Source organism: Sminthopsis crassicaudata, chromosome 6 (assembly GCF_048593235.1).
Source record: "Sminthopsis crassicaudata isolate SCR6 chromosome 6, ASM4859323v1, whole genome shotgun sequence".
Classification (NCBI taxonomy): Eukaryota; Metazoa; Chordata; class Mammalia; order Dasyuromorphia; family Dasyuridae; genus Sminthopsis; species Sminthopsis crassicaudata.
This window is the reverse complement of record NC_133622.1, coordinates 198,916,765-198,943,337: the sequence shown is the minus strand read 5'-3', so window position 1 is coordinate 198,943,337 and position 26,573 is coordinate 198,916,765. Positions and strand designations below refer to the sequence as shown.

Here is a 26,573-nt window from a genome sequence, read left to right as displayed (position 1 = left end):
AGAACTGCTAATCACTATGCTAAACTAGATATTTCATCAATTCCATTGAGTTAAAGCACTTTGTAAGAATCCTTGTTTCAAGTTCAGAGTTCTGGCCCATAAAATATATACACATACAATACATAACAATATATATACACATACAATACATAACAATAGGTTAGGTTCACAGGACAAATTAGTCAATAACTATAGTAACCTAGTGTTTGACAAACCCAAAGACCACAACTTTAGGATAAGAATTCACTATCTGACAAAAACTGCTGGGAAAATTGGAAACTAGTATGGCAGAAATTAGGCATTGACCCACATCTAACACCATAGATATCAAGATAAGGTCTCAGTGGATTCATGATTTAGACACAGTGATATTATAAACAAATTAGAAGAACAAAGGGTAGTTTAACCTCTCAGATTTGTGGAAGGAATTGTGGCCAAAGAACTAAAGTACATTATTGAATGTAAAATCAATAACTTTTATTATATTAAGTTAAAAAGGTTTTATACAAAAAAAAAAAAAAAACAATGCAGACAAGATTAGAAGGGAAGCAATAAGCTGGGGAAAAATTTACATTCAAGGGTTCTAATAAAGGCCTCATTTCTAAATTATATAGAGAATTGACTCAAAATTTATAAGAAGTTCAAGCCATTCTCCAATAGATGAAGAAATTGAAACCATTTCTAGTCATGAAAAGGTGCTCTAAATCTCTGTTGATCAGAGAAATGCAAATTACAACAATTCTGAGGTACTACTATACACCTCTCAGATTGGGTAAGATGACATGAAAAGATGATGAATATTGAAGGGGATGTGAGAAAACTGGGACACTGATACATTGTTGGTGGAGTTTTGATCCATCAGTATTTCTTACCAGGTCTGTATCCCCAAGAGATCATAAATGAGGGGAAAGGACTCATGTGCAAAAAATGTTTGTGGCAGCCCTTTTTGTAGTGTCAAGAAACTAGAAATGAGTGGATACCCATAAGTTGGAGAATGGCTGAATAAGTTATGGTATATGAATGTTATGGAATATTGTTCTATAAGAAACGATCAGCAGGATGATTTCAGAAAGACTCACATGAACTGATGCTAAGTGAAGTGAGTAGAACAAAAAGAACATTGTACATAGCAACAGCAAGATTGTACATCAATCGTGTCCGTTTTCAATATCGAGGTGATTCAGGCCAGTTTCAATGGTTTTGTGAGAGCCATTTACACTCAGAGTGAAGACTGTGGGAACTGACTGGGGATCACAACATAGCATTTTTCACTCTTTTTGCTGTTCGCTTGCATTTTATTTTCTTATTTTTCCCTTTTTGATCTGATTTTTCTTATGCAGCATAATTGTGGAAATAGGCATAGAAGAATTGCAAAAATTATACATATATATATATATATTTGCACACATTTTCTAGGTTAGAAAAAGCAAAGGAACAATGACTGCATTCGACTAGTAGGAAGATGAGGATAAAGAGGATAAAATGTCATAAGGAACTAAAGAAGGTACTTGCAACCTAGTAGTTTATATCCTAGCCAAGATTCTGAAGTTAACTATCATGGCAAGGAACATACCAAAACTGGGAGTTGGGAATTAGAGAATTCAAATATTTAAGCATATACTATATGATAGATGCTAAGGAAATTATAAAGTTTAGATTACACAGATTCTCTGGTTCTTAGAGTCCTTATAGTTTTGTTTTGCTTTTCAGCTCCTGTGTATTAAAGGACCAGGAAGAAATGTACAGAGATGATTCGAAGATCAGGAAAGCCCAAGGCACCAAAATTAGATGATGAGTTTGCTTTGATTATACATGACTTGGCAATGCTGTCAAGTGTCAAAAGGAACAAGTTTGTAAATGGATAATTGGTCTTAACCTTCTGGACCGACATACAAAGTTTCTGAATAGGATATGACAAAATATAACCTCAAAGTTTAACCAGGGTCCTTTTCGTCTTAGGTCTGGACTCCAGCACAAAGTTGCATAGGACCACAGTATGTAGATCTGAAAGGAAACAACTAGTTCAATCTTCTTGTTTTTTGTTTTGTTTTGTTTATAACAAAGAATATAAAACAAATTAGATTACTATCAAATGGGAACACTACCAACCCCAAAAAATAATATCACGAATCCAGAGAAGCATGTGAAGGTATTAGCTAATGTAAGTCAAATTAAGGATAACCTGGAAAATTATATACAAAGGCTCTGATAATATAAATAAAAACAAAACTGATATTAAATGCTCTTAAATTCTAATGACAAAATGACCCCAAATTATATATATATATATATATATATATATATATATATATATATATATATATATATATACACACACACACACATATATGAAATATGAATAAACCTCTCCCTTCTTTATAGAGGTGGGACACTATGAATGTAGGACATTAAGGAGACTGCTAGATTGTTTTAAGAAGTAGGTTAGTTGTGCCCATTTTTTCTTATTGTTTTAATTGATAGCATTCTGTAAGGAAACGTAATAGGAATATCTTGGAAAACGTAGAGAAAAAAAAACAAAAAAAAGAAATTTGTTCTGTCATTCCAGTTATATTTGATTCTTCATGACCCCAGTTGGGGTTTTCTGGAAAGAGATCCTGGAGGGGTTGGCCATTTCCTTCTCTGATTCATTTTACAGATAGTAAACTACGGCAGTTAAGTGACTTGCCCAGGGTCACACAGCAAGGAAGTGTCTGAGGCTACATTTGAAGCCAGGAAAATGAGTCTGACTCCAGGACCAGCCCTCTGTCCCTGTGCCACCTAGCCACCCTTTAAAAGAAAACAATACAAAATTCCTTTAAAAATATATATATTCTAGAGTTTTTCCAGGAATAAAAATAAAGCTCACTGGCCTGACACATTCCCTCCTCTCATCCTATGATTCTTCTTGGTTTTTGAAGTAATATTGACAGTAACAAGTTCATTACCCCATGTAGATTATTCAGATCTGCTTACTTGAACTTACTGAGGGCAATTTAGTCTTCTTACTATTTGCTCATTTTTTTTTTTGTTTTCACCTCATTAAACGACTTTTGTTCTTCCTTTCACAGCATAAAGATTATTCCATTAGAATGAATGCAGAATAAAAGTTGAGTAGTTTTGTCTTTCCTTGAAGTCAGGAACTGAGTGTTTTTGTTTTGGGGGTTATTTTATCTTGAAGACCTAGCATATTGTTTGATACAACCCCAAGCCCTTAATGAATGATTTTTGAAAGAATAAAGGAATCTATATCATTATTTCACCTACTCCAAACCTTTATCTCATTTTGTCTTTGGTTTTCCTCTTGCTTACATTAAAACAAGGCCACTCTTGGTTCTGAGTTTTACTACTACTAATACTGTTCTGGTAGGATCTAGCCACATTTTTTTCCCATTTTTCCTCAGTTACTTGCTCTTATTTCCATGAGTTAGAAGGAGACTGACTTTTGCCTTTCTGTACTTCTCAACTTTTCCCTGCCTGCCCACCCCATCTCTCAAACTTCTTGTTTTACAGATGAGGAAACTGAGCCTTTGAGAGGCTATGATTGCCCAAGGGGGACAGTGAATAAGCCAGATCCTCTGATTCAATATTTAATGTTATATAGTATACACCCTGCCTATATGTATAAGCAGAAGTGAATACAATCCCAAAGCCAAGCTAGTCATAGGTAAATCACTTTTTATACTATTGAAAAAGGTCAAGGCTAAATTTCACAAAACCAGGTTTTCTTCTAGTTATGTGAAAGTTAGGCTTTAAAGTAAGACATTTAACATGATAACACAATCTTAACATCTATTTGTTCAACTTCAAAGATGACAAAAAATAATCTCTGGTGTCACATTTTTATTAAATGTCACCACCTATCAACTTTAAGAACCAGATAATTATATTCAGTATTTCTCACATTCATGAAAAATTATAATCCAATTAGTAAAATAATGAAATTTTGCTTCCATAGTAAAATCAATGTTTAATTTCACCAATGTTTTTTAAAAAACTATAATTCATTACATAAATTTGGGGAAAAGGGAGTGAAAAGAATGAATTAACTTTTGCCAACACCAGACTGACAGTGTAGGGGTGATAATTGTTTCCCATAATTAAGACTTTTAAAGAAATCTTAGAAGTCATCTATTCCAAATTATTCATTTCTATGATGATGAAATGGAGGCTCAGAGATGTTACAGGCCTTAAATAGTAGAGGTGGGATTCAAAACCCAAGTCTTTTGACTCAAAATGTAGCATTCTTTCCATTGTAATAAAATGTCCTTTTATAGGTGGAATTTGAAAACTTCCACATGGGAAAAAAATGTTTTTCATATCAAATAAGTTATTTACTTCTAAAATAATAGCAGTAATATTTATAAATTTGTGATTTAATTAACACTGGCCATCTTGAAATACATATTTTAGGGAACAAAGAATATTAGGATGAATTTTTCCTATTTATCTAAAACCATACAAAAATATACATTTATCTACCAAGTCCGAAACAGAATTTGTTATCCTTCTCTCCTCCCCACCAAACCCCACCCTCTCCCCATCTCTTGTGAAATTTAACTATTAGCACTATCCTCAGAGTAACCCAGGCTCAGAACTTGGATGCCATCTTCAACTATTCTCACCTCACATATCCAATCCACATTCTATGATCAAACTACACTGACCCACTTGCAAGCTCTATATCCCCAGTGTCCAGCACATATCTAGCCCTTAATGACTGCTTGTTACTGACTGTACAGAGGACTTACTGTCTTTTTAAAATTGATTTTATTTGTTGGCTTCTCCATCCCTACAATTACTATATTGATCCAGGAAAAGAAACCACTTCAATCCTTCAGGGAAGAATCTCCAAGCACTAACTTTATCCTTTATTATTTTTCTCATTTGCATAGCACTTTCTTCAATTAAAAAAGCATTTTTCAAGTTCTTACTATGTACCGGGATTGTACTGGATGCTGGGAAAACAAGAACAAAAATAAAAACAGTTCTTGCCCCTAAAGAATTTACATTCTACTGGAACAAAACATATTGTCAACCAAATAACTGGAGCAAGTCCCAGAAACAACTTTATTTAAAATATTAATAACCCCAAACTTACATTAGCTTGAAGGAAAGAACTGAATAGTTATCAAATGATTGTCTATTCTATTTGGCGAAATAGAGTATTAACCCAAAATATTTACTAAGTAAAAATGCTTGAATATATTAAATTAATATTAAATAAAATTGTTTCTAGCAAACTTAAAAAACACAGTACAATATCAATATTTTTTCAAGAATTAACCTGAACATCCAGCCCTGAAGTCAGGAGGACCTGCGTTCAAATCTAGTCTCAGATACTTAACACTTCTTAGCTGAGTGACCCTGGGCAAGTCACAACTACAATTGCCTCAGCCAAAAAAGAAAAGAAAGAAAAAGAAAAAGAAAATTAACCTGCAACAACATTAAAGCTCTAATACAGAATAACATTTTGCTTATTCATTTCTGTAAATATTCTATTAAATTACCTTGGGATAGAGATATGTCCAATAGCATAGAGGGGAGGGGGCCAGGGACAACTATGGCATTTTGGACATTTCTCTCTTTAAGCTAGAAACACCCAGATACTAAACTGAAATGAAATTGCTTCTGGCAGACAAAACTAAAATAGTTATTTCTTTTCACTGAGATGTACAAACAAAATTCATTTCATTATTCTAAAATTTATGACAAATATATTTCTTTTTAGTAGTTACTTCAATTAAAGAATATCAAGTGTTGGGGGCAGCTAGATGGTGAAGTGAATAGAGTAGCAGCCCTGAAGTCAGGAGGACCCCAGTTCAAATCTAGCCTTGGGCACTTAATACTCCGTAGCTGTGTGACCCTAGGCAAGTCACTTAACCCCAATTGCCTCCACCAAAAAACAACAACAACAACAACAAAAAAACCCAAAGTGCTATCTTTGTACATAGGCCATAGCTGCTTATTAAATATTTGAATGTTCAATAATTAACAAAACACAGATCATTATTAAATTAAGTTGCATAATCCTTGAATCGACTGTAGAAACTTAGTGCAAATCTAATAATTATAGTTATACAAGATCTTTTTAAAAACAACACATTTAAATTGTTAAATTTCAGTTTTAAACTAAGAAATAACTAAGCATTTTCAAAATATTTCCCAAATGCTAAGTTTAAGTTTGTGTTATGATACATATTTAAAAATGAAACATACTGCAGTATCCAAATATTTTGCATTGTCCCCAAAATAAAAGTATAACATGGACTCACAGGAGTCATGACAGTAAAACAAAAAATGTTTAAACTTATATTCAAATAATTGTGCTAATCAAAAAAAGCCACTATGATGGCATGTGCTTTCTCTATTAAAAATGGAATAAAGCACTGACAGGATTAAGTAGTGATATGAATAAAAAGAAACTCAAAACCACCTCCTTTGCCATGCCTTTTATAAAATTGTATACTTCAGTGCCATAAATCACAAGATTAAAAATCCATTTTAAAGTTTCAGTTGGCTTTGGAGACTATAAAGTGATGACGCGCTGTTCTGGAGTTTCTCAGTCACATCTTCCTTTGCTGTGGCTTTGATGACTTCATATACACCTTTGTCTCCAAGGATGCAAGGCAAGCTTAAAAATACTTCATTGTTTATGTTATAATATCCCTAAAATGAAAAGGTAAAGATTAAATATAGCATGTATATATCAATGACAAAAGAAGTTAAAATCTTAAATATGAGATAGCATATTTTGTTCGTTTATTAGTTATTTTAAAAGATGAATTTTTCTTTTTGTTTTTCCATATGTAATTTTGAACCTAAGATCTTGTTATCAGAAACAAGTAAAAAATTAGAAAGTAGTCATAAAGTATCTATATTGATATTTATTGTTTCTGATTCACAGAATCTTGGAGGTAGAAGGGACATGAAGAATCCATGATGGATGAATATCCTCTGTGACACTACCAATAAGGGCTCATCTAGCTTTTATTCTAATACCTCAAGGAAAAGAGAATTTATTATCATACAAAAAAATTCATTTCATTTTTTGGAAAGCTTTGATAATTAAGAAGTTATTTTGAATATAGTGAGCCAGAAATTGCCATGCTGCAATTTACAAAATTGTAGATTTAGAGCTGAAAAGGACCTAGAGATCATAGGTGTCCAACCACATCACTTGAAAGAGGAGGAAACTGAGCCTTAGCAGAGTAAGTGATGTGGCCATAGTCACAAAGCCAGGAAATGTCAAAGGTAGGGAATGAAACCACATTTTGCAGTTGAATTGTTTTCTCTTATTAAAATTCACCATGATTACTTTAATATATATTGGACTACCTGCCATCTAGGGGAGGGAGTGGGAGGAAGGAGGGGAAAAATTGGAACAGAAGGTTTTGCAAGGGTCAATGTTGAAAAATTACCCATGCATATGTTTTGTAAATAAAAAGCTATAATAATAATAATAATAAAATTCACCATGATTTCAGCCTTTAGAAATCTTTTTAGAGTCAGTCACATCATCTAAGACATTGGCTACCTGCTCAAGTTTCATTGTAATACTAAACTGTGGAGGAAAAGATACTAAACTGTGGCTTAGTCAAATGCAGAAAAGGCAGAGAACAAAGTTAATAAAAGTTTGATTTTAGAAAATCCAATAATTTTCAGATGCCTAATATAAATAGACTAAAAACACAAACTTCCTAGACAGCTATTTTATCCTATAATATTGTACATATTTATGCAGATTAAAAACATCAATTCATATGAATATCAAAAGTAAAAACATAATGATACAAACAGGATAAAGTTTACCTTTGCTAAAATTGATATGGAATGAACTTTCCTTTTATTGTTTATGATACTATCCACTAGGTCAGACACGGAAAGACCAACAGACCAGGATCTTTGACCTTTTACTTTTAATATTTCCATGGCTCTAAGTAAGAAGGGAAAAAATGGTCAAAAAAGGTACATTTAAATTATTCTTAATTAGCTCTATATACCATAAATAGTATAAGAAATTTTATGGCCCATGAACATGACTTCTTTGGCAATTATTTAATGAGTTACCTAGAATCTGATGATAATTTAAAATTTTCTTTAAAGGAGTTTACCTACAAGCTAAAAACAAACTTCATCAACAAATATTTTTATTCCTTTTAAAAATTAAAACAAGAAAATGCATTAATTTGAAACAATTATGCAGACATATTGCTTTCTTCATTTAGAACTAGATCAGAAATTTCCCCATGTTCACTTAGATACTCTGTTAGATCTATGATCTCATCAATATGGATGTTTCCTCCAATGAGGCAGATTGCTGCCCGTCCAGCTCTGTCCATTCTGTGAAAATCTTGTTCAGATTCTCCCATAAATTCATCATAGGGATTCCTTATATTAGACTCCAAAAATATTTGATGATAGAATTAAAAAATCAAAGACTTAGGTAGTCATTTCAAATGGTATAGCGCACAGTGTCCAAAGGGTAGAGAGACTGTCTGGTGGAAGAAAGTATTTCCTAAAATACAGGAGGGATAACTTCCTATGCTCTACCACAACCTGGAAAAAATATCTCAAGAATATAATTCCCTTTGTTTTGGTCACAGGCTTATCAAGAAATTTTCTGATTACTAATTTAATTTTCCAGGTATCTTGACTTTGGGAAGAGAATAGCAGACACAAGCATTTAGTTACTGAAAAAGTTCATCAACATTGTAAATTAGTAAACTAACATTCTGGTTTAGAACTATAAAGAACATGTGAAGAAAGATGCTATCAACAACCAGAGAAAGAACTGATAACTAGAAATATATGTGTATGTATGTACATACATATGTGTGTGAATATATATGTAATATATATTTTCACATATATATATTTATATTTATAGATCTTTTTATCTATTTATCTATCTATCCCTGTTTGTATCTAATGGTAGCCATCTCGAGGGTGGGGGGCAGAGTGAGGAAAGAAAAAAAGAAAGGAAAGAAATTTACATAATAAACTATTTTAAAAGAATTGTAAGTTATACATAATAGATTTGCAGTTTCATGTGCTATCATCTTTTTTAATTATACTATGTTATGGAAATGTTTGTTTTATTATATAAATCAAAAAATTAATTGGAGAACAAAGAAAAGCAATAAAAATAAAAAATAAGCCTAATATGTCCTGGATATACAGATAAAACTGAGTTTCTGAGTTTGTAGAACTGAAGAGCAAGGTTATTAAAATGAGCTAATAACCTCAGTAGGATACAGATAGTTAGCACCAGTCTGAGCAGATAGGAAAGTAACTCACACCATAAAAAATTCCAGGAGAAAAAGCTTAATACTTATAGCTATTTAGAAATTAGTAAAAATAATAAATTATTTGGAAATTATCCCATAAATATAACCTGCACATTTAAGATAAAATTTATAAATCACAGATTAAAAACATAAAAGAATTGTGAAATTAGTTATAATTATAAATGGTAGATGTATCCATGCTAAACAACTTTATTTGCAATGGCTATATTATTACAGATAAATTATGAAGCCTACATTTTAAAATTTTGATAAATGCAAATCTGAGCAGCAACATGGTCCCTCATGATAAGAGAGCTGGCCTTGAAGCCAGGAGGACCTGGCTGATCAAGTCCTCTCTCTGAAACACATTGGCTGTGTGCCAACCTTGGGCAAGGTATGAATCCAGACAGTTCAGAAGCCAACCTGTTCTGAAGAAAAAGCCTCCCTGTAAAGCCCCTATACCAATGAAAACTCAGGTCTAGTCCCTTATTCCTAAATTCAATCTACAATGAAATAACTCTAATTTTTTAACATGTAACACAAAACAACTGGAGTCTACATGAAATAAAATTATAAAATTCCTTAAAATGCATTCATTTTAATAAAAAATTGCTTGGCTGGATTATTGAAAGAGGTTAGGTTGCCTAAAAGGGGCCACTGGGCCATCACTTTTCAGGTGCAGTATGAAATTTTTCTGTTATCTACATGTATAATCTATATGAGATTGATTACCATCTTGGGAAGGAGTGAGGGAAGGAAGAAAAAAATGAAAATCAAAATGTTAGAAAAAGTAAATGTCAAAAACTAACAAATTTTAAAAATAAATAAAATTTTGTTACCTGTTGGACAACTGCACCTGGAAGTTGGGAGCCATTGCTTCTTCCTGACCACTCCATATAAGTACTGGGAATTAAATAAATATATTTTTTACATTTATTAAGTCAACTTCTTTTTATGGATTAAGAAATGATAAGAGACTCTGTGCTAAAGTGTCCATGTTCAACTTAATAAAAATGTCCTTTTTTTCCTTCTTGCCTTCTTGGTATGATCATATTTTCATTTGAAATTCCTACATATACTGTTTTTGTGTGTGTGTGTGTGTGTGTGTGTGTGTGTGTGTGTGGTTTGTTTGTTTGTTTTGCAAGGTAATTGGTGTTAAGGGACTTGTCTATAGTCATATTAATAACTATGATTAACTAATAAGTATAAAGTATTTGAGTTCGAATTTGAACTCAGGTCCTCCTGATCTGATACTCTTTCCACTGTGCTATTTAGGTGCCCCCCCACATATATTGTTGATTGCTTTATTGTTATCTTCAAATTCTCCCTCTCCCTCATCCCCAATATTCACCTCTGTAATAGGTAGCCTATCTGATTTTTTTTCTTTCCTCCTACAGCCACTACTTGAGTGCAGGCCTTCCTCACTTCTTGCTTAATCATTGCAATTGTTTGTCCTTTGTTTTTGAAGAGAACCATAGAATGTCTTGACTCTCTCATTAATTGGATTTGAATTAGGGAGAAATGAACCAAGTCTTCTCAGTCTCTCTCTCTTCCTGAGTCATCCAAGTCCAGGGACAGGACAAGAGTCAAAATGAGTGCCATGGCCCAGGATGCAGGGACGATCTGAAGCGGTGTGCTGGAGCATGACTTATGCAAGTGCTCCAACTTCTTGGAACCACAGATGAGAGAAACAAAAGCGGTATGGACAACCCTGAAAAGGCCTTGGCAAACCTTCACAACAGAGATGCAAGTTCTCCTGAATATCTCAGATATAAAATAGCTTTAAAACTCACTTTAACAAACTTTATACACGCTGAACATAATAAAGTTTTATATACAATCCTTGTTTCCTATTATTATGTGGATATATTCATATCTGTTGATCTTTTTCACATTCAGAATAACTTTAAATCTCAACAAATAGTAACAAGGTTGCTGCCCATAGCATTTTTTTCCTGGTGTCTAAGCTTGGGTCAATTTGGGTCTTCGATGAAGAGACAAACTTCCCATCTCTTCCAAGCTTGTATTCCTGGCCTTTTTTCAGATCCCTGAAAAAACAAGTGTGACTACCTTGTTTCATCACACGATCAGACAAAAACATAAACTAAACATAAAAGTTGGAATCTCTAATAAGTCTGATTTAGAGGGAGCACATAAGGAATCACCAGCAGAGGGAGCACATAAGGAATTTTCAACCACAGGGTCAGGGAATAAGTGATTCATACAATCCTAGAAGTCAATCTTTGGAGATAAAGATATAAGGACCTTATTACAATTTGGATTCCATCATTCTACCAATTATTTATTTTAATGATTCTATCAATATTTTGGCTTTAGCACTAAGCCTTTTAGATAGAGCCTTTTCCAATTAAGGTCCATCAGCAAAGGCTGGGTGCTCTACTTGTCAGTTGGCAGCTGCAGGAATTTTTTTTTGGGCTAGATGACCTCTGGGATTCTGAGATTCTCTATATTGATTTAAGATAAAGAAACTGAAGTTCAAAGAAATTAAGGAACTTGCCCTGAGGCAAGATAAATTTTCCAGACTTCAGTCCCAGCACCTTATCCCCATTCCACTTAGCTGCTGCACAGAAGGAACTAGATGGAAGGAATTATTCTCCAGGAAAATCTTAAGACTTTTAAGTTGAGGTATTACTCAACACTACTGCTGTAAGGGTTAAATTTCCTCTCTATTTAGGTCCAGCATTGCCATTTTATCTGTAAGAAAAATCGAGTAGACAGCTAAGACTTTCCTTATGGTATAATTTAGCTGAGACTATTTTTATCAGGGGCAAAAGAATTTCTTAGTGTTATGATAGCCATTTGGTAGTTATAAACTCCAGATAACTCTTCACTGTGTTTATTGATCAATTTACAAATTGAATTGAGGTAACTTTTCTCCTTTAAGAATCTTTTGAGATGTAAACCTTTTTCTCCATTAGTTTAGTATAAATTCCACAAGTATATCTTTGTATATAAAGTATCTTTAAAAAGTATCTTTTTAAAAGTATCTTTAAAATGTATATTTTCCCTTTCCCCTCTGGGAAGCTGTATCTTTTTTTTTTCTTTCTTTCACTGTTATAAGTGGTAATTATATTAGTTTTTTTTTTTTTAATTTTTTATTATATATATATTTTTTATAATATTATCCCTTGTATTCATTTTTCCAAATTATCCCCCCCTCCCTCTATTCCCTCCCCCCGATGACAGGCAATCCCATACATTTTACATGTGTTACAATATAGTCTAGGTACAATACATGTGTGTAAATTCATTTTCTTGTTGCACAATAAACATTAGAATCCGAAGGTACATGCAACCTGGGCAGACAGATATTAGTGCTAACAATTTACATTCACTTCCCAGTGTTCCTTCTCTGGGTGTAGCTACCTCTGTCCATCATTGATCAACTGGAAGTGAGTTGGCTCTTCTTTATGTTGAAGATTTCCACTTCCATCAGAATACATCCTCATACAGTATTGTTGTTGAAGTGTACAGTGATCTTCTGGTTCTGCTCATTTCACTCAGCATCAGTTGGTTTAAGTCTCTCCAGGCCTCTCTGTATTCCTCCTGCTGGTCATTTCTTACAGAACAATAATATTCCATAACCTTCATATACCATAATTTACCCAACCATTCTCCAACTGATGGATATCCATTCATCTTCCAGTTTCTAGCTACAACAAAAAGAGCTGCCACAAACATTTTGGCACATATATGTCTCTTTCCGCTCTTTAGTATTTCTTTGGGATATAAGCCCAGTAGTAGCGCTGCTGGGTCAAAGGGTATGCACAGTTTGATAACTTTTTGGGCATAGTTCCAGATTGCTCTCCAGAATGGCTGGATTCTTTCGCAACTCCACCAGCAATGTATTAGTGTCCCAGTTTCCCCACATCCCCTCCAACATTCATCATTATTTGTTCCTGTCATCTTAGCCAATCTGACAGGTGTGTAGTGGTATCTCAGAGTGGTCTTAATTTGCATTTCTCTGATCAGTAGTGATTTGGAACACTCTTTCATGTGAGTGGATATAGTTTCAATTTCTTCCTCTGAGAATTGTCTGTTCATATCCTTTGACCATTTATCAATTGGAGAATGGTTCGGTTTCTTATAAATTAGGGTCAGTTCTCTATATATTTTGGAAATGAGACCTTTGTCAGAACCTTTGTTTTTAAAAATATTTTCCCAATTTGTTACTTCCCTTCTAATCTTGTTTGCATTAGTATTATTTGTACAGAAACTTTTTAGTTTGATGTAATCAAAATCTTCTATTTTGTGATCAATAATGATCTCTAGTTCTCCTCTGGTCATAAATTCCTTCCTCCTCCACAAGTCTGAGAGGTAGATTATCCTCTGTTCCTCTAATCTATTTATTATCTCCCTCTTTATGCCTAAATCAGGGACCCATTTTGATCTTATCTTGGTATATGGTGTTAAGTGTGGATCCATATCTAATTTCTGCCATACTAATTTCCAGTTTTCCCAACAGTTTTTTCCGAATAATGAATTTTTATCCCTAATGTTGGAATCTTTGGGTTTGTCAAAGATAGGTTGCTATAGATGTACCCTTTTTTGTCCTTTGTATCTAATCTGTTCCACTGATCTACCGGTCTATTTCTTAGCCAATACCAAATGGTTTTGGTGACTGCTGCTATATAATATAGCTTTAGATCAGGTACACTTAGACCACCTTCTTCTGAGTTTTTTTTCATTAATTCCCTTGCAATTCTCAATTATATTAGTTTTAAGAGAATCTTTTCCATTGTATAGAGGCCATTTAGAATCCTGAATTTGTGCTCTGAGTGATGTGGTAGTGCTCCCTTTAAGAAACTAATCCTTTCAGATGAATTTATTCCTTTCTGATTCCCAGCCTTTCCTAGCTGATGCATTATCAATTCAAGAAGCTAGGATCTTTGATTCACAAATCCTGTCAAAAGCACCCCCTTTTAATTCCAATAGGAGATCTGGGCTCTCACAACCCTCACCCAGATCTGAGCCAACTTGGGACACCACCCTCGGGCCCCTTTGGCTAAATCTCTCATTATAAAAGAGCTAGACGGGAGCTCTCTCTTTGCAGAGGTTCCAAACATGGCAGCCTTATACCTGGCTGCCAAGGATTTCTGTCCACTGGAATCCTATTTCAGGTGCCCCTTTGTCTCTACCTTTACCTTTTACTAACTAGATTTTAACTTTACTTCCAAACTCTACAATAAACCTTTTTATCAATCTAGGTTTTCGGGCCTGCAAATTCCTTTAAAGGGGACTCTGTGCCGTCACTAGACTGCATTTAACTATGTATCCTTGCGCAGAACCAAAAGGGGTTACCCCTTTCCTAAGTCTCATCATGAGCATATAATAAAACTTGGTTTTAAAATGTCTCTATGTGTTAATAAAATATGATTGGCAGTAGTACAAATTCATAAATCCTCAGATTTTCTCTATTACTATGTACATAGAAGGTATTCAATAAAATAGTTGCTGAATGGTATTAGCTTATCACAAATAAGGCATTAATTAGTACTAATGAGGAGGGGAGCCTGGAAACTATCTTTCTGACTTTGGGAATGAGCCAAGAGGTAAAGCACTTGAAGTTCCTTGAAGGAGAGATTCTCCTTGAACCCTGCCTCAGTGAGGGGGGGGGGGGGAGGGAAGGGGGGTGTGTGTCAGGGAATCAGATAAAATGGTTTATCTAGGTGGGGCTATTTAATTCGGGAGCTGGAGAATTCCAATCCTATTGAAGAAAAACTCATTCAATTCTATTCAATTCCAGCTCAAACTCCACCCACCAGCCCCTATAGGGAGCAGGCTTGGGCTTGTAGCCAAGATTTCTATTATAAAAATCCAATCCAGAAACTGGAAACTGAGTAGATGCCCATCAACTGGAGAATGGCTGAATAAATGGTATATGAATATTATGGAATATTATTGTTCTCTAAGAAATGACCAGAGGGATGATTTCAGAAAGGCCTGGAGAGGCTTACATTAAGTGATGCTGAGTGAAATGAGCAGGACCAGGAGATCATTATACATTTCAACAACAATACAATATGATGATCAACTCTGATGGACGTGACCCTCTCCACAATGAGATGAACTAAATCAATTCCAATAGAGCAGTAATGAACTGAACCAGCTACATCCAGTGAAAGAACTCTGGGAGATGACTATGAACCGCTACATAGAATTCTCAGTCCCTCTAATTTTGTCCGCCTGCATTTTTAATTCCATCACAGGCTAATTCTTTTTGTACAGCAAAATAACTGGACATGTGTACATATATTTTATTTAATTTATACTTTAACATATGTAACATGTATTGGTCAACCTGCCATCTGGGGGAGGAGGATGGGGGGAAGGAAGGGAAAAATTGGAATAAAAGGCTTGGCAATTTTCAGTGCCATAAAATTACCCATGCTTATATCCTGTAAATTAAAAGCTATAATAATTAAAAATAAAATAAAATAAAAAGAGTCAATTTTAAACTCACTCCTTGCAGAGGACCTAATATGCCATCCCTGGCATAATCAACAAGCCTCTGACCGCTGGAATGATATTCTCTTCCAGTGTTATTCTCTATCCTCACCTATTTCTCTAACAAGACTTTATACCTCTCAGTTGGGATTTTTCTTCTAGAAACTTTACTTCTCTGCTGGGACCTTACCACTAAGGAATTCAGTCTTTCTATTCATGCATAGCAAAGGCTGACTTCCAATGCTAATACACTTCTTTTCATTAGTCTAGCTTTTCAGGTTTGCAAATTCCTTTACAAAGGATCTCTGTGCCACCAGAAGGGTGTACTACACTTCACAAGAAAATAGTTACCTCATATACTGTTTGTCATTTACTGAAAAAATTGCTTGGTCTTACTCTTGAACCTACATGAATATATATATATATATATTGAACCTACATGAATATATATACTAGAAAACAGTTCCCCTAGAAACTCCTATTTTATTTCTGGTGGTAATATTGGCCACCAGCAATGAAATCCTAAAACTCCCATATTCCCAGATACAACATAAAGGAATCCTAAAGACTACTTGTAATGACATTTTCCAAATTAAATAAAATAAATACGGACTACTTTACCTTTGTCTTCCCCTTGTTCACCAATAATCCACATTTCCTTTCCTGAGTTCTGTGCTTTCAAAACATTTGTAAGAATATATTGAAATCTCTTTGAATCCAGATTGCATCCGATTCCTATCACTCGGTTTTCAGGAAAGGCACTCAGTTTCCATGCTGCATATGTCATGATTTCAACTAAGCATTGGGTACAAGTAGAAGTACAGCATTACTTCCCAGTAAGCCACCACTTTACAAGCTCATGAAGAAAATCAACATTTATTATGTTTTATGATATAAATTACCCTGAAGTCTCATTCTTCTTGGCATTCACGAACAAGGTCCCTTTGTTACTCCAGAAACCAATTTAGGGGGATAGACCTCTATTGCATTCTACCCTCTAGATGGAATGTACCAAAGTGTTAGGGCAGTATGAAATCTGTGGCAAGTGCTCAAATCATAAAAACAAAAGCAGAATACTCCTTGCTCTCAAGGCATTAAATTTCTATTAGAGGAGTCAACTCAAGTAGGTACACAGCAAAACCAAAACAAATACAAGCTAGTTTAGGGAGGGAGGCACTTTATTTACAGAAGGTGGTCCTTGAATGAAATCTGGATATCAGTTTCCTTATCTGTGAAATAATAGAGTTAGATCAGATGGCCTCTAGGTTCCTTCAAAGTCTAGATCTATGCTCCTAAGGGTTTGTTTCTTACTTGGCTAATTAACAAATCAAAACTAGCAGGAAACAACATCCATAAAAGGGGTTGCTTTTAAAAAATGTTCTCTGACTTGGAAGCAATATCACCTTGGGAAAGAAGCCATTTTTAAAAAGCAAAAAAAAAACAAAATAAAATAATGAAAAAGCACTTTACAAAATATGTTAAAAATGCTCAATTCTATTATACTTTAGTGGAAGTATTTGAGTATTTTCTTGCTGAAGAAGGGTTAGCTGACAATTCTGAACTGCCCAAAGACAACTGAATCTTAATCTCAGGAGTCAAACAAATGACAGCTGACAGGGACATGTGTTATGAGACTTGAAGATGCCTGAATAGATGCCAAGTCCTTAGTTTCAAGGACAGCAAAAATAGTCATCTGTGATCTGCACCAGACTACAGTTACATGAAATCCTTTGGCAGATGAGCAGCAACACTGAACCATCAGGTAGTTAATTAAGAATGTCTAATGTTTTAGGGGATATTTTAATTTTATGTTGTAGGAGTGCTTTTGGCTTGCAGGTATCCATATATCTTACACCAGAATTTACATGGAGATTTATATAGTTCTAAGAGAAAGAAGATTAAAGGTGATTATTGTTATGTTTCTTAAAATAAGTCAAAAAGAAATAAAATCTGATTTACCTGGTTGAGAGGCAACAAGTATGATGCACTGTGGGCTATAATGTCCTACAGCTGGAACCAGCTCTCTGAACATGTCCACATTGTTCTGTACAACATCAAGGTAGGTCTGAGAATTGCCTAAGGAGTTAACTGTGAAGATCACCACTTTGGAATTCCAAGAGGCAGACAAGTCTGATGAATAAAGAAAATATTCGAATTTTAAGGTACAATTTTCGAAAATTTTGTCAAATTCTTTAAAACAGCAAAACAAATTCTGCTTTTGCCCAATAATCCCTTAGGTAAATGTTTTTAGAATAGAATACCTATAAAGAAGAGCTCTGTTTCACAATTTTTATCAGGGAAAGGAAAAACTTTGCATCAGTTGGCAAATACATCTGTTAGCAATTAAAATAAAAAGAATTTCCTGGTTTTGCTTTTTTTAATATTGAATTTTTATACAGGACAATGGAATCATACTTTAAAAAAATATATTTTTCTCCATATAATCTTTTCTAAGACTTTTTTTCCTTTTAGAAAAATGAGTAGAACAAGAAAATGAATTCTGATAATAGAATAAGTCTAGACAAGTTCATTGTCTCCCCAAAGACCTAAAAAGATTGGCTCCAGAAACCAGTATCCTTTTTTTCATTCAAGGTTAAGTTACAGATCAACATATCAGTCTTCTAGTCAAAAAGCATTAATTAAGTACCAATTTAGTGCCCGGAGTTAAGTACTGGAAAGATAAAAACAGTCCCTGCCCTCAAGGAACTCACAAAACAATGGGGGAGATAACATTCAATTTTGTACAAACAAGATACTCTTAGAGGGAAAAGTACTCTAAGGAGGATCAGTAAAGTTTAACTGAAGAAGATGGGAATTTTAGCTGAAACTTGAAAAAATCCAGGGAGGCCAGGAAGAGATGAGGAAACATCCCAGTCATGGGAAACAGCCAAAGAAAATCCCTGGTACCCAAATGAAAGAATGTTTTAATTCATAGCACAACATGGAAAGCAGTATTAATGGATACTGAAAGTACATGGAAGGCAGGAAAGTATAAGAAGACTCAAAGATAGAAGGGGCCACGTGATAAAGAACTTTAAACGCCAAACAGGATTTTATATTTGATCCGAAGTAACAGAATCACTGCAGTTTATTAAATGAGGGGTGTCCGTGATATAATCAGACCTGCACCTTAGGAAGAATGTTTTGGCAACTAAGCTCTGGAAAACAGACTGAAGTGGGGAGAAATCTGAGGTAGAGAGTCAGCCAGAAGAAGTAATCTTCTAGTTGAAAAGGAAATAGAGATGTTTATAACAACTCCCTTTTTGGGGTATACTTAGCTCTGGAACATAAATTGACTGTCATTACACCCAGAGAAGTGGAAAGTACAAAAATGTAATATTACTGGAAAATCTCCCCATAATGAAGTCAGTTTTAAAAAGAAATACAAGGTAGAAACATAATGAAAAAAAAAAAGCTACTAAAAATTGGAGAAATGAAAACTAAAGCAATTCTAAGGCTCTACTTCATAGCCATAATAATGCCAGAGATGAGATGACTAAAAAGCAAAATGACCAATAACAGAGGGGCTGCACTATTGGTAGAACTACAAACTGGTCCAACCATTAGGTAAAGCAATTTGGAACTATGCCTAAAATGTCACTAAACTATACATTATTCTTTGGCCTAATAAAACCAATGCTGGGCCTATATCCCCAAAATATCTAAGAATAGGGAAGAGCTCACACACAGCCCATGTGTGCTTGCACATGTATGTATGTCTGTGTGTAATATTTGTAGCAAGTTTTTGTTGTAGTGTCAAAGAACTGGAAAGTAAGGGGGAAGGGAGTGTCCATTAACCGAGGAGTCTCTAACTATGGTATGTGAATGTAATGGAATACTAATATGCTATAAGAGATGGCAAAAAGGGATGGTTTTAGAGAAACTGGGGAAAATTTATTCTTACGAACTATAAGAGTGAAATGAGCAGAGTTAAGTCAATGATGAAGAATGCTACCCACCTCCTGACGGAGAGGAAATGGATCAAAATATCAAATGAGATACATATTTTGCTTATGGTTAATTTAGGAATTTGCTTTGTTTGACTACACTGCAAATTTTTTATTACAAGTTTTTTTGTTTTTCTTCTCCCCCCATGGGGGATGAAAAAAAAAGGAGAAAAAAAAAAGTAAAATAATTTTTAAAAGAAAATCTTTCTAACTATATATATACAAAAATATGTTCAGACATTGGATTTATTAAGAAAAATTATTTTTTGTGTGTGGGGAGGGTGTTAGAAATCTGTGATTTCACTTATTATTGGAGACTTCCAGGCAAGAAATCCCCCTGATAAGCATCTGTTCTATAAATTATTGTCTACAGTTGCCTGTGACACTGAGAGATTAAATGATTTGCTAGGGGTCACGTAGCCAGTATGAGGCAGTTAAGAGACAGGATTTAAACCCAGGAATTCTTAACTCCAATGTTGGCTTTCCATTTACCATACTGTAGTGACTATCAGGAAGAATATAAAAGTAACAATCAAGCATTAGCAAAGTTATAAACTAAGAAAGACGGATATAATGGTTATATATAATAATATGTATCATTATAAATGCGAACACAAAGAAAAGCAAATGAGAAAAGTTATCATCCTAATCTTTTTTTTTTTTTTTTTTAAATAGCTTTTTATTTGCAAGACATATGCATGGGTAATTTTTCAGCACTGACCACTGCAAAACCTTTTGTTCCAACTTTTCCCCTCTAACCCCCCATCCCTTCTCCCTGATGGCAGGTTGACCAATACATGTTAAATATGTTAAAGTATAAGTTAAATACAATATATATCATCCCAATCTTACTCATTCTTTAGATGAAGGTTTGGCCATTAAGTCAGCCAACAAAGCTGCCATAGTATTGCTTGAATCAGTGGACAACTGATAAAGCCAGAGCATCACTGAACACCAGAAACCATGTTGGTAATTCAGGAACATCATTCCAGTTTATTTTCTATCGTTCTCTGAACACATCTTTGTGTTTTCCCTTTTTATCTTTTGCCTAAGTAGTTTTCACCATAAATAATGCCCTCTCCTTTGCATCAAATTCTATTATATGAGGCCCAGTTCAAGCTCCACTTCCACAAAGCCTACCAGCCCCTTCAAAGCATATACTGTTAATCCTATATAGTTGGTATCAATCATGTGCCACTTGGTGACAGCACTTCTAGTGTTATTTTAGCTCTTCACTTATGTTTCGTCTCCCCAACTAAATTATAATCTACATCCTTGATGCCATGGATTCATGTACAGGGCTTTACACATAGTAGAATACTCAGAAAGTCTCTGATTTTAATTTGATTCTGTCCTTCCCTCTCCAGCAATCCCTTCATCTGGGTGAATAAGAAAGAAGGCTATAAATTCTGAGGAACCAAGGAAAGGCATATTAAAAAACAATAACAACAACAACAACAAAAACAGGGTAGAAGCTTCAGGATTAAAAAGAATACAGAATGGCTCAGTACATGAGACTGATGTTTTATCAGGATATTCAAGCAGGAGTGTTGAGGCAGGGGGATTAGTTAATCAATATGAGGAAAGTAATCAAAGTGATCAAAGCTGTGCTGAAAGAGCAAAGAGCTGCAAACTCTAAGAGAGGAAGAGAGTATGAGGAGTCACTGTCCTTCCAGTTTCCCAAGTTAACAAGCCCAAGTTTATTCTTTATTCTTCTCTCTTTTCCTTATATCAATATTCATATAAATTGTCAAATCTCCCTCTTTCTGCCTCTACAACATCTTTCTTTTCCATCTTCTCCCTATTCATGTAGCTCTCACTTTATTTTAAGCCCTTGATATCTTTCACCTAAATAATTCTCTCCCTACTCCAATCCATTCTACACATTGCTGTCAATGTGCTTTTTCTATTTAAATTTTCAGTTCTATTAAGCAACAGACAAAAAAATCCTCACTCAATATATAAGTGATTAAAACATATGAACAACTATAAACACCCATATATGAAAGAATATGCTAAATTACCAATAAGAAAAATGGAAATCGGAGTAACATTAGGGCTTTACCTCATACCCAGCAAATTTGCAAAGATAACAAAAAATGGCAATGATCAGTATGGGAGAGCTAGTGGAAAGGCATGCACACTAATAAACTGTTGGTAGAGCTATGAATTAGTGTAATTATTCTGGAAATCAATTTGAAATTATACAAATCATGGTCTCATCCTTTAATACTCCACAAGTATATACCTCACAGAAGTTGACAAACCGAAGGCCTCAGATATAATAAAATATTTAGAACAGCATTTTAATTTTTTTTCCAGGAAAGGCAATTTTATTATTCTATAAGAAATCCAGCAGGAAGCTGTAATGTGCTTAAGGGGAACTTCATGAGGACATGACAAAGTGTAGAAAAGGACTTTCAGGAACTGTAAGTTACCATTGTCCCTTCAACCCTTTCTTATCTGTAAGTTTATTTTTTCTTTGGATTCTGCTTATTCTTTTTTTTTTCTTTCAGTTTCCTCAACTTTATTTTTTTTAGTAGTATTTTATTTTTTCAAATACATACAAAGATAGTTTTCAACATTCATCTTTGTAAAAACTTGTGTTCTAATTTTTTTTCCTTTTCTCCCCCATTCCCTTCTCTCCAACATAGTAAGCAATCCAGATTAAATATGTACAATTTTTCTAAATATATTTCCACATTCATCATTTTGTACAACAAAAATCAAACTAAAAGGAGGAAAAAAAACACAAGAAAGAAAAACAAGCAAACAAACAATGAAAAAAATAAAAAGACTATGCTTTGATCCACATTCAGTCTCCATAGTTCTCTCTCTAGATTTGTATATCTCTTTCCATCACAAGTCTATTGGCATTTTAAAAAATAGCAAGTGATTGGGAAAAAAGTAGTTTGGGAAAAGGTCAAGCATGATGTAAGAAATGATGTAAGAAATTTCATAGATGTGATGTCAAATGAAGCAGGCAGAAGAGACAGAAAAACAATATATTAAATGACTACAGGGAGGAAAAATAGGAACCACAATCATTTCACCATTTTGGTAGACTAAAAGAATGGAAATTCCTCCAACCACTTAGTGGCCTAATATTAGAAAGACCCCTAACTCCTCCCACACAAGGACATTGTAAAGCAGATGGTCTCATCCACTGTTGTAACAGCTGTCCTTGGAAAAAAGACCCTGAAGTTTGTCTTCTGCTTCCACAATTATTAAAGTGTTTGGTCTCCTTCCTGTGTCTCCTGGCCTTGAATAGGAATGTTTTCTTATTCTAATAATAAATCCTGCTAAGCACATTTCAAATATTTCCCTTTTGCTCACTTAATTTATCCTTTTTCCTCCCTCTACTCCTTCCATCTCCTAGGAAATGTTAAGGAGTGTTATAGAGTCTCCTGAACTTGTCTTTTTGAGTTTTCCAGAAAATTTTTCAGAAACCCAGAGTGTGTCAAAGACAAAGAGCTCCCCCCCCCACACACACACACATAATTTGTTGTCTGCAACTCAAGGCTGAGGCTTTTGCCATTGCCTTGCTCCTCTCCTTTGGGAGGGTTTTGTCTTTTTCCACCTTTATTGAACCTTTCTCTCTCCCATGAACCATCCCTTCCTGTATCTCCTTCTCCCTTTGTCCAACAGTTATAAAAACACAAACTTCTGGCATGGAATGTGAATTCTGGATCCCACATACATGTTCATTTTTCTTATAATCATCTGATCTTTACATAAGTTTTATGATGCTGTGATTATCTATTGACAGAAATAGTTGACTTCTCTCTCCTAAATTGGATGCTACTGATTAACTGAATACTCTAAGTTAGCCTGAAAGTTATAAAAACCAAATCTGTATGAATCTACAGGATTCCTAGGAATCTGAATTTGCTATTAGGGAAAGGGGATTCCTCTGCATGCCAACAAATCTCTTTACTTTTAGATTGGTCTCCTATCTTTGACAGTCATTAGACTGGACACTCAAGAGAATTCCCCAACAACTACAACAATGTTAATAAAAATAACCATCACAAAACAATGAAAATTTAATGTTATAAAAAACAACTGCAGCCCCAAAACAAGTAAGAAGACACACCCATAACTTAAATTTGCAGACCTGAGGGATTCATGGTTGTGGGAGAAAGCTGAATATAAAGATTCGAAAGACATATTTATTGGCTTTGATGAATTTCTTTTCTTTTTTAAATAAAAATCAGTTATAAGGGGAGGCTCTCAGAGGGAAAAGAAATAAAGAAAAAAAATTCAGGAAATATAAAAGCAAAATATATCAATAAAAATTTATTTCAAAAAAGATCATTAACAAAAGTCTGTATGTTCCCCTTTCATACTTTGATCAAGAATATCCTAAATGCAAATTCTATTAGCTTAAGAATGCAAGTGTAAAGAAGTTTTGTTAAAATGAAAAAGTAGGTAAATGAGCCAGTTCATATTTTCTAGTGCTCCTTTTTAAGGTAACAAAATCAGAGATTTTTTTTCCCTAAGCCTTTGTCAGATACCTTAATATCAGGTTATTTGCTGAGGGGTAAGGAAGGAAAAAAAAATTGGAACACAAGGTTTTGCAAAGATGAATGCTGATGTGTTTTGAAAATAAAAAGTTTTGCACAGATACATATTAAAAAAAAAAAAAAAAAAAAACCCTCGAAACCCTGCTGTATCCAGCACATTCTAAATTATCTAGCCCCACTATCCTTTGCATTTTCATTTTCTTTAATGTCATTTTAGCATTATCATGAAGCAGATTTGACACTGCAATATTTATAGTTTATATGTGAACTATGTAAACTCTCTATAATCATTCATTATTAAAGACTTTGCTATTTAAAAATACTTATAAATTTTTGCATTTTTCTATTGTGGTCCTCATTTCAATTTCATTTTTAAATATCCTTAGAATAATGTCTCACTGGGGCAGCTAGGTGGCGCAGTGGATAGAGCACCAGCCTTGAATTCAGGAGGACCAGAGTTCAAATCTGATCTCAGACACTTAACACTTCCTACCTATGTGACCCTGGGCAAGTCACTTAACCCCAATTGCCTCAGAAAAAAAATTTAAAAAAAAATAATGCCTCATTGCACTTTTTTTTTTATTATTATTTTCTGGATTATTTGTAATTTCTAATGTTGTAATTAAACACCAAAATAGAAATTCTCAAAATCAAAAATGAAATTAAAAAAATAAGAAATCAAAAATTCCACTGAATAAAGAAGTTCATTTAAAAAAATAAACTATTATCTAATTTGATTTTTAGAAACAAAAAGGAAATTACATTTGCTAATATAAAAAATGAATGAGAATTCACAACAAATAATATGAAATAAAACAAATTATTAAAAATTATTTTGTCCACTTACATATCAGTAAAACCAATTTAAATTAGCTAATATTATTTATAAAAATGTAAAATTTCAAGACTGATAAAAGAAATAAATAACTAAATCTCCTAATAATTAATGAAAAAAGATATAGATGAATTAATTCCCAAAGAAAAAACCTTAGGACAAGACAGACTTGTAAATTCTATCAAATGTTCAAAGAACAATTAATTCAAATGTTACAACAATTGTTTGAAAAATTATAAAGGGTCTTACCAAATTCCTTCTATGAGACAAATAAGTCAAAACAGAAAAAGAAAACTATAGGCCAACATTCCTAATGAACATTGAAACAAAAATTTTAAATAAAATAATTAGTAAAGATACTATCAAAACATATCATAAAGATATTATAGTATGAATGGGTTAAATTTAAACTAAGAATATAAGCTTGGTTCAACATCAGGAAGGCTATAAACACAATTGACATATTAATAATGAAAACAAATATCATAATTATATCAAGATGCAGGAAAAAAGTTCTGACAACATATAACACTCCTTCCTGTGAAAAAAATCTGAATAACAGTAAAAAGACATGTGATATTTATATAAAACCAAGATATTGTATGTAATAAACAGAGTTTTTTTTTTAATAAAGTCAGAATTTAAGAAAAAATATCCATTATCACTTCTATTATAGTGCTAGAAATATTAACTACAGCTATAGGATAAGAAAAAAAAAAGAGGAAAAAGCTGAGGGAAAGAGGAAACAAAATAATTATGTTTTACATATAAGATGGTTTTCTTTTGGAATGCTAAAAAGTAATTGGAAAAAATAATTCAGCAATGTAGGAGGATATAAAATAAAAGTCACACAAATCATCAATATTTCTATATATTATAAACGAAACCTAGCAAGAGGCAGAAAGAGAAAAATAACAAAAAATGTACAAAAATTTTATAAGTCTATCTACATAGGAATAACATGAATTCTCTTTTTAGAAATAGAGACTAAATAATTTGAAAAATATTAATTTCTCACAACCAATATAATAATGACAGTAAAACCTCTTTTAATTCACTTATTTTTTCCATACCAATCAAACTTCTAAGGTATTAACTTTCTTGAACAGGAAAATAATATAATGAAATCCATCTAAAACAATGCTTCTTAAATCATGGGTTGTGACTCCCTGTTGGATCTCGTGAGTGTATGTGGAGGGGGGGGGCCCACAAAATTTGTGATTTATTATTAGTAAATTTGTATTCTTATTTTATGTATCTATATACCCAGCGTTGTGTAAAATTTCTTCGTCAGAAAGGGATTGAAAATGAAAATAGTTTAAAAAGCCCTGATCCAGAAGAATAAAGGATCAAAACTCTCAGAGAAAATAATGAAAAAAAAAATTTGGTAAGAAAGGGGATTTAGCGGTCTTAAGCCTCCAACTATGTTATAAAGCATTAATCATCTAAAGATTTAATACTGGCTAAGAAACAAAAGTCAATCACTGGAACAGATTAGGTACACAAAGAA

At 33.6% G+C, this 26,573-nt stretch overlaps 1 protein-coding gene across 2 annotated transcripts in view; it reads right to left on the bottom strand.

Annotated features, from left to right (window-relative positions):
* Positions 1-4,867: 4,867 nt before the first annotated feature.
* Positions 4,868-26,573, bottom strand: part of UEVLD (UEV and lactate/malate dehyrogenase domains) — a 61,762-nt gene continuing 40,056 nt past the window's right edge. Inside the window, exons 8-12 of one of the 2 annotated variants that reach the window (XM_074274501.1) lie at positions 17,715-17,885; positions 16,377-16,550; positions 10,127-10,190; positions 7,810-7,933; positions 4,868-6,666 (exon numbers count right to left, since the gene is read on the bottom strand). In XM_074274501.1, the coding sequence (XP_074130602.1) occupies positions 6,502-6,666; positions 7,810-7,933; positions 10,127-10,190; positions 16,377-16,550; positions 17,715-17,885 (698 nt within the window). In that variant the 3' untranslated portion in view covers positions 4,868-6,501. Of the gene's footprint in view, positions 6,667-7,809; positions 7,934-10,126; positions 10,191-16,376; positions 16,551-17,714; positions 17,886-26,573 lie in introns of those variants that run through there. The other variant, XR_012483335.1, reaches the window with a different exon arrangement.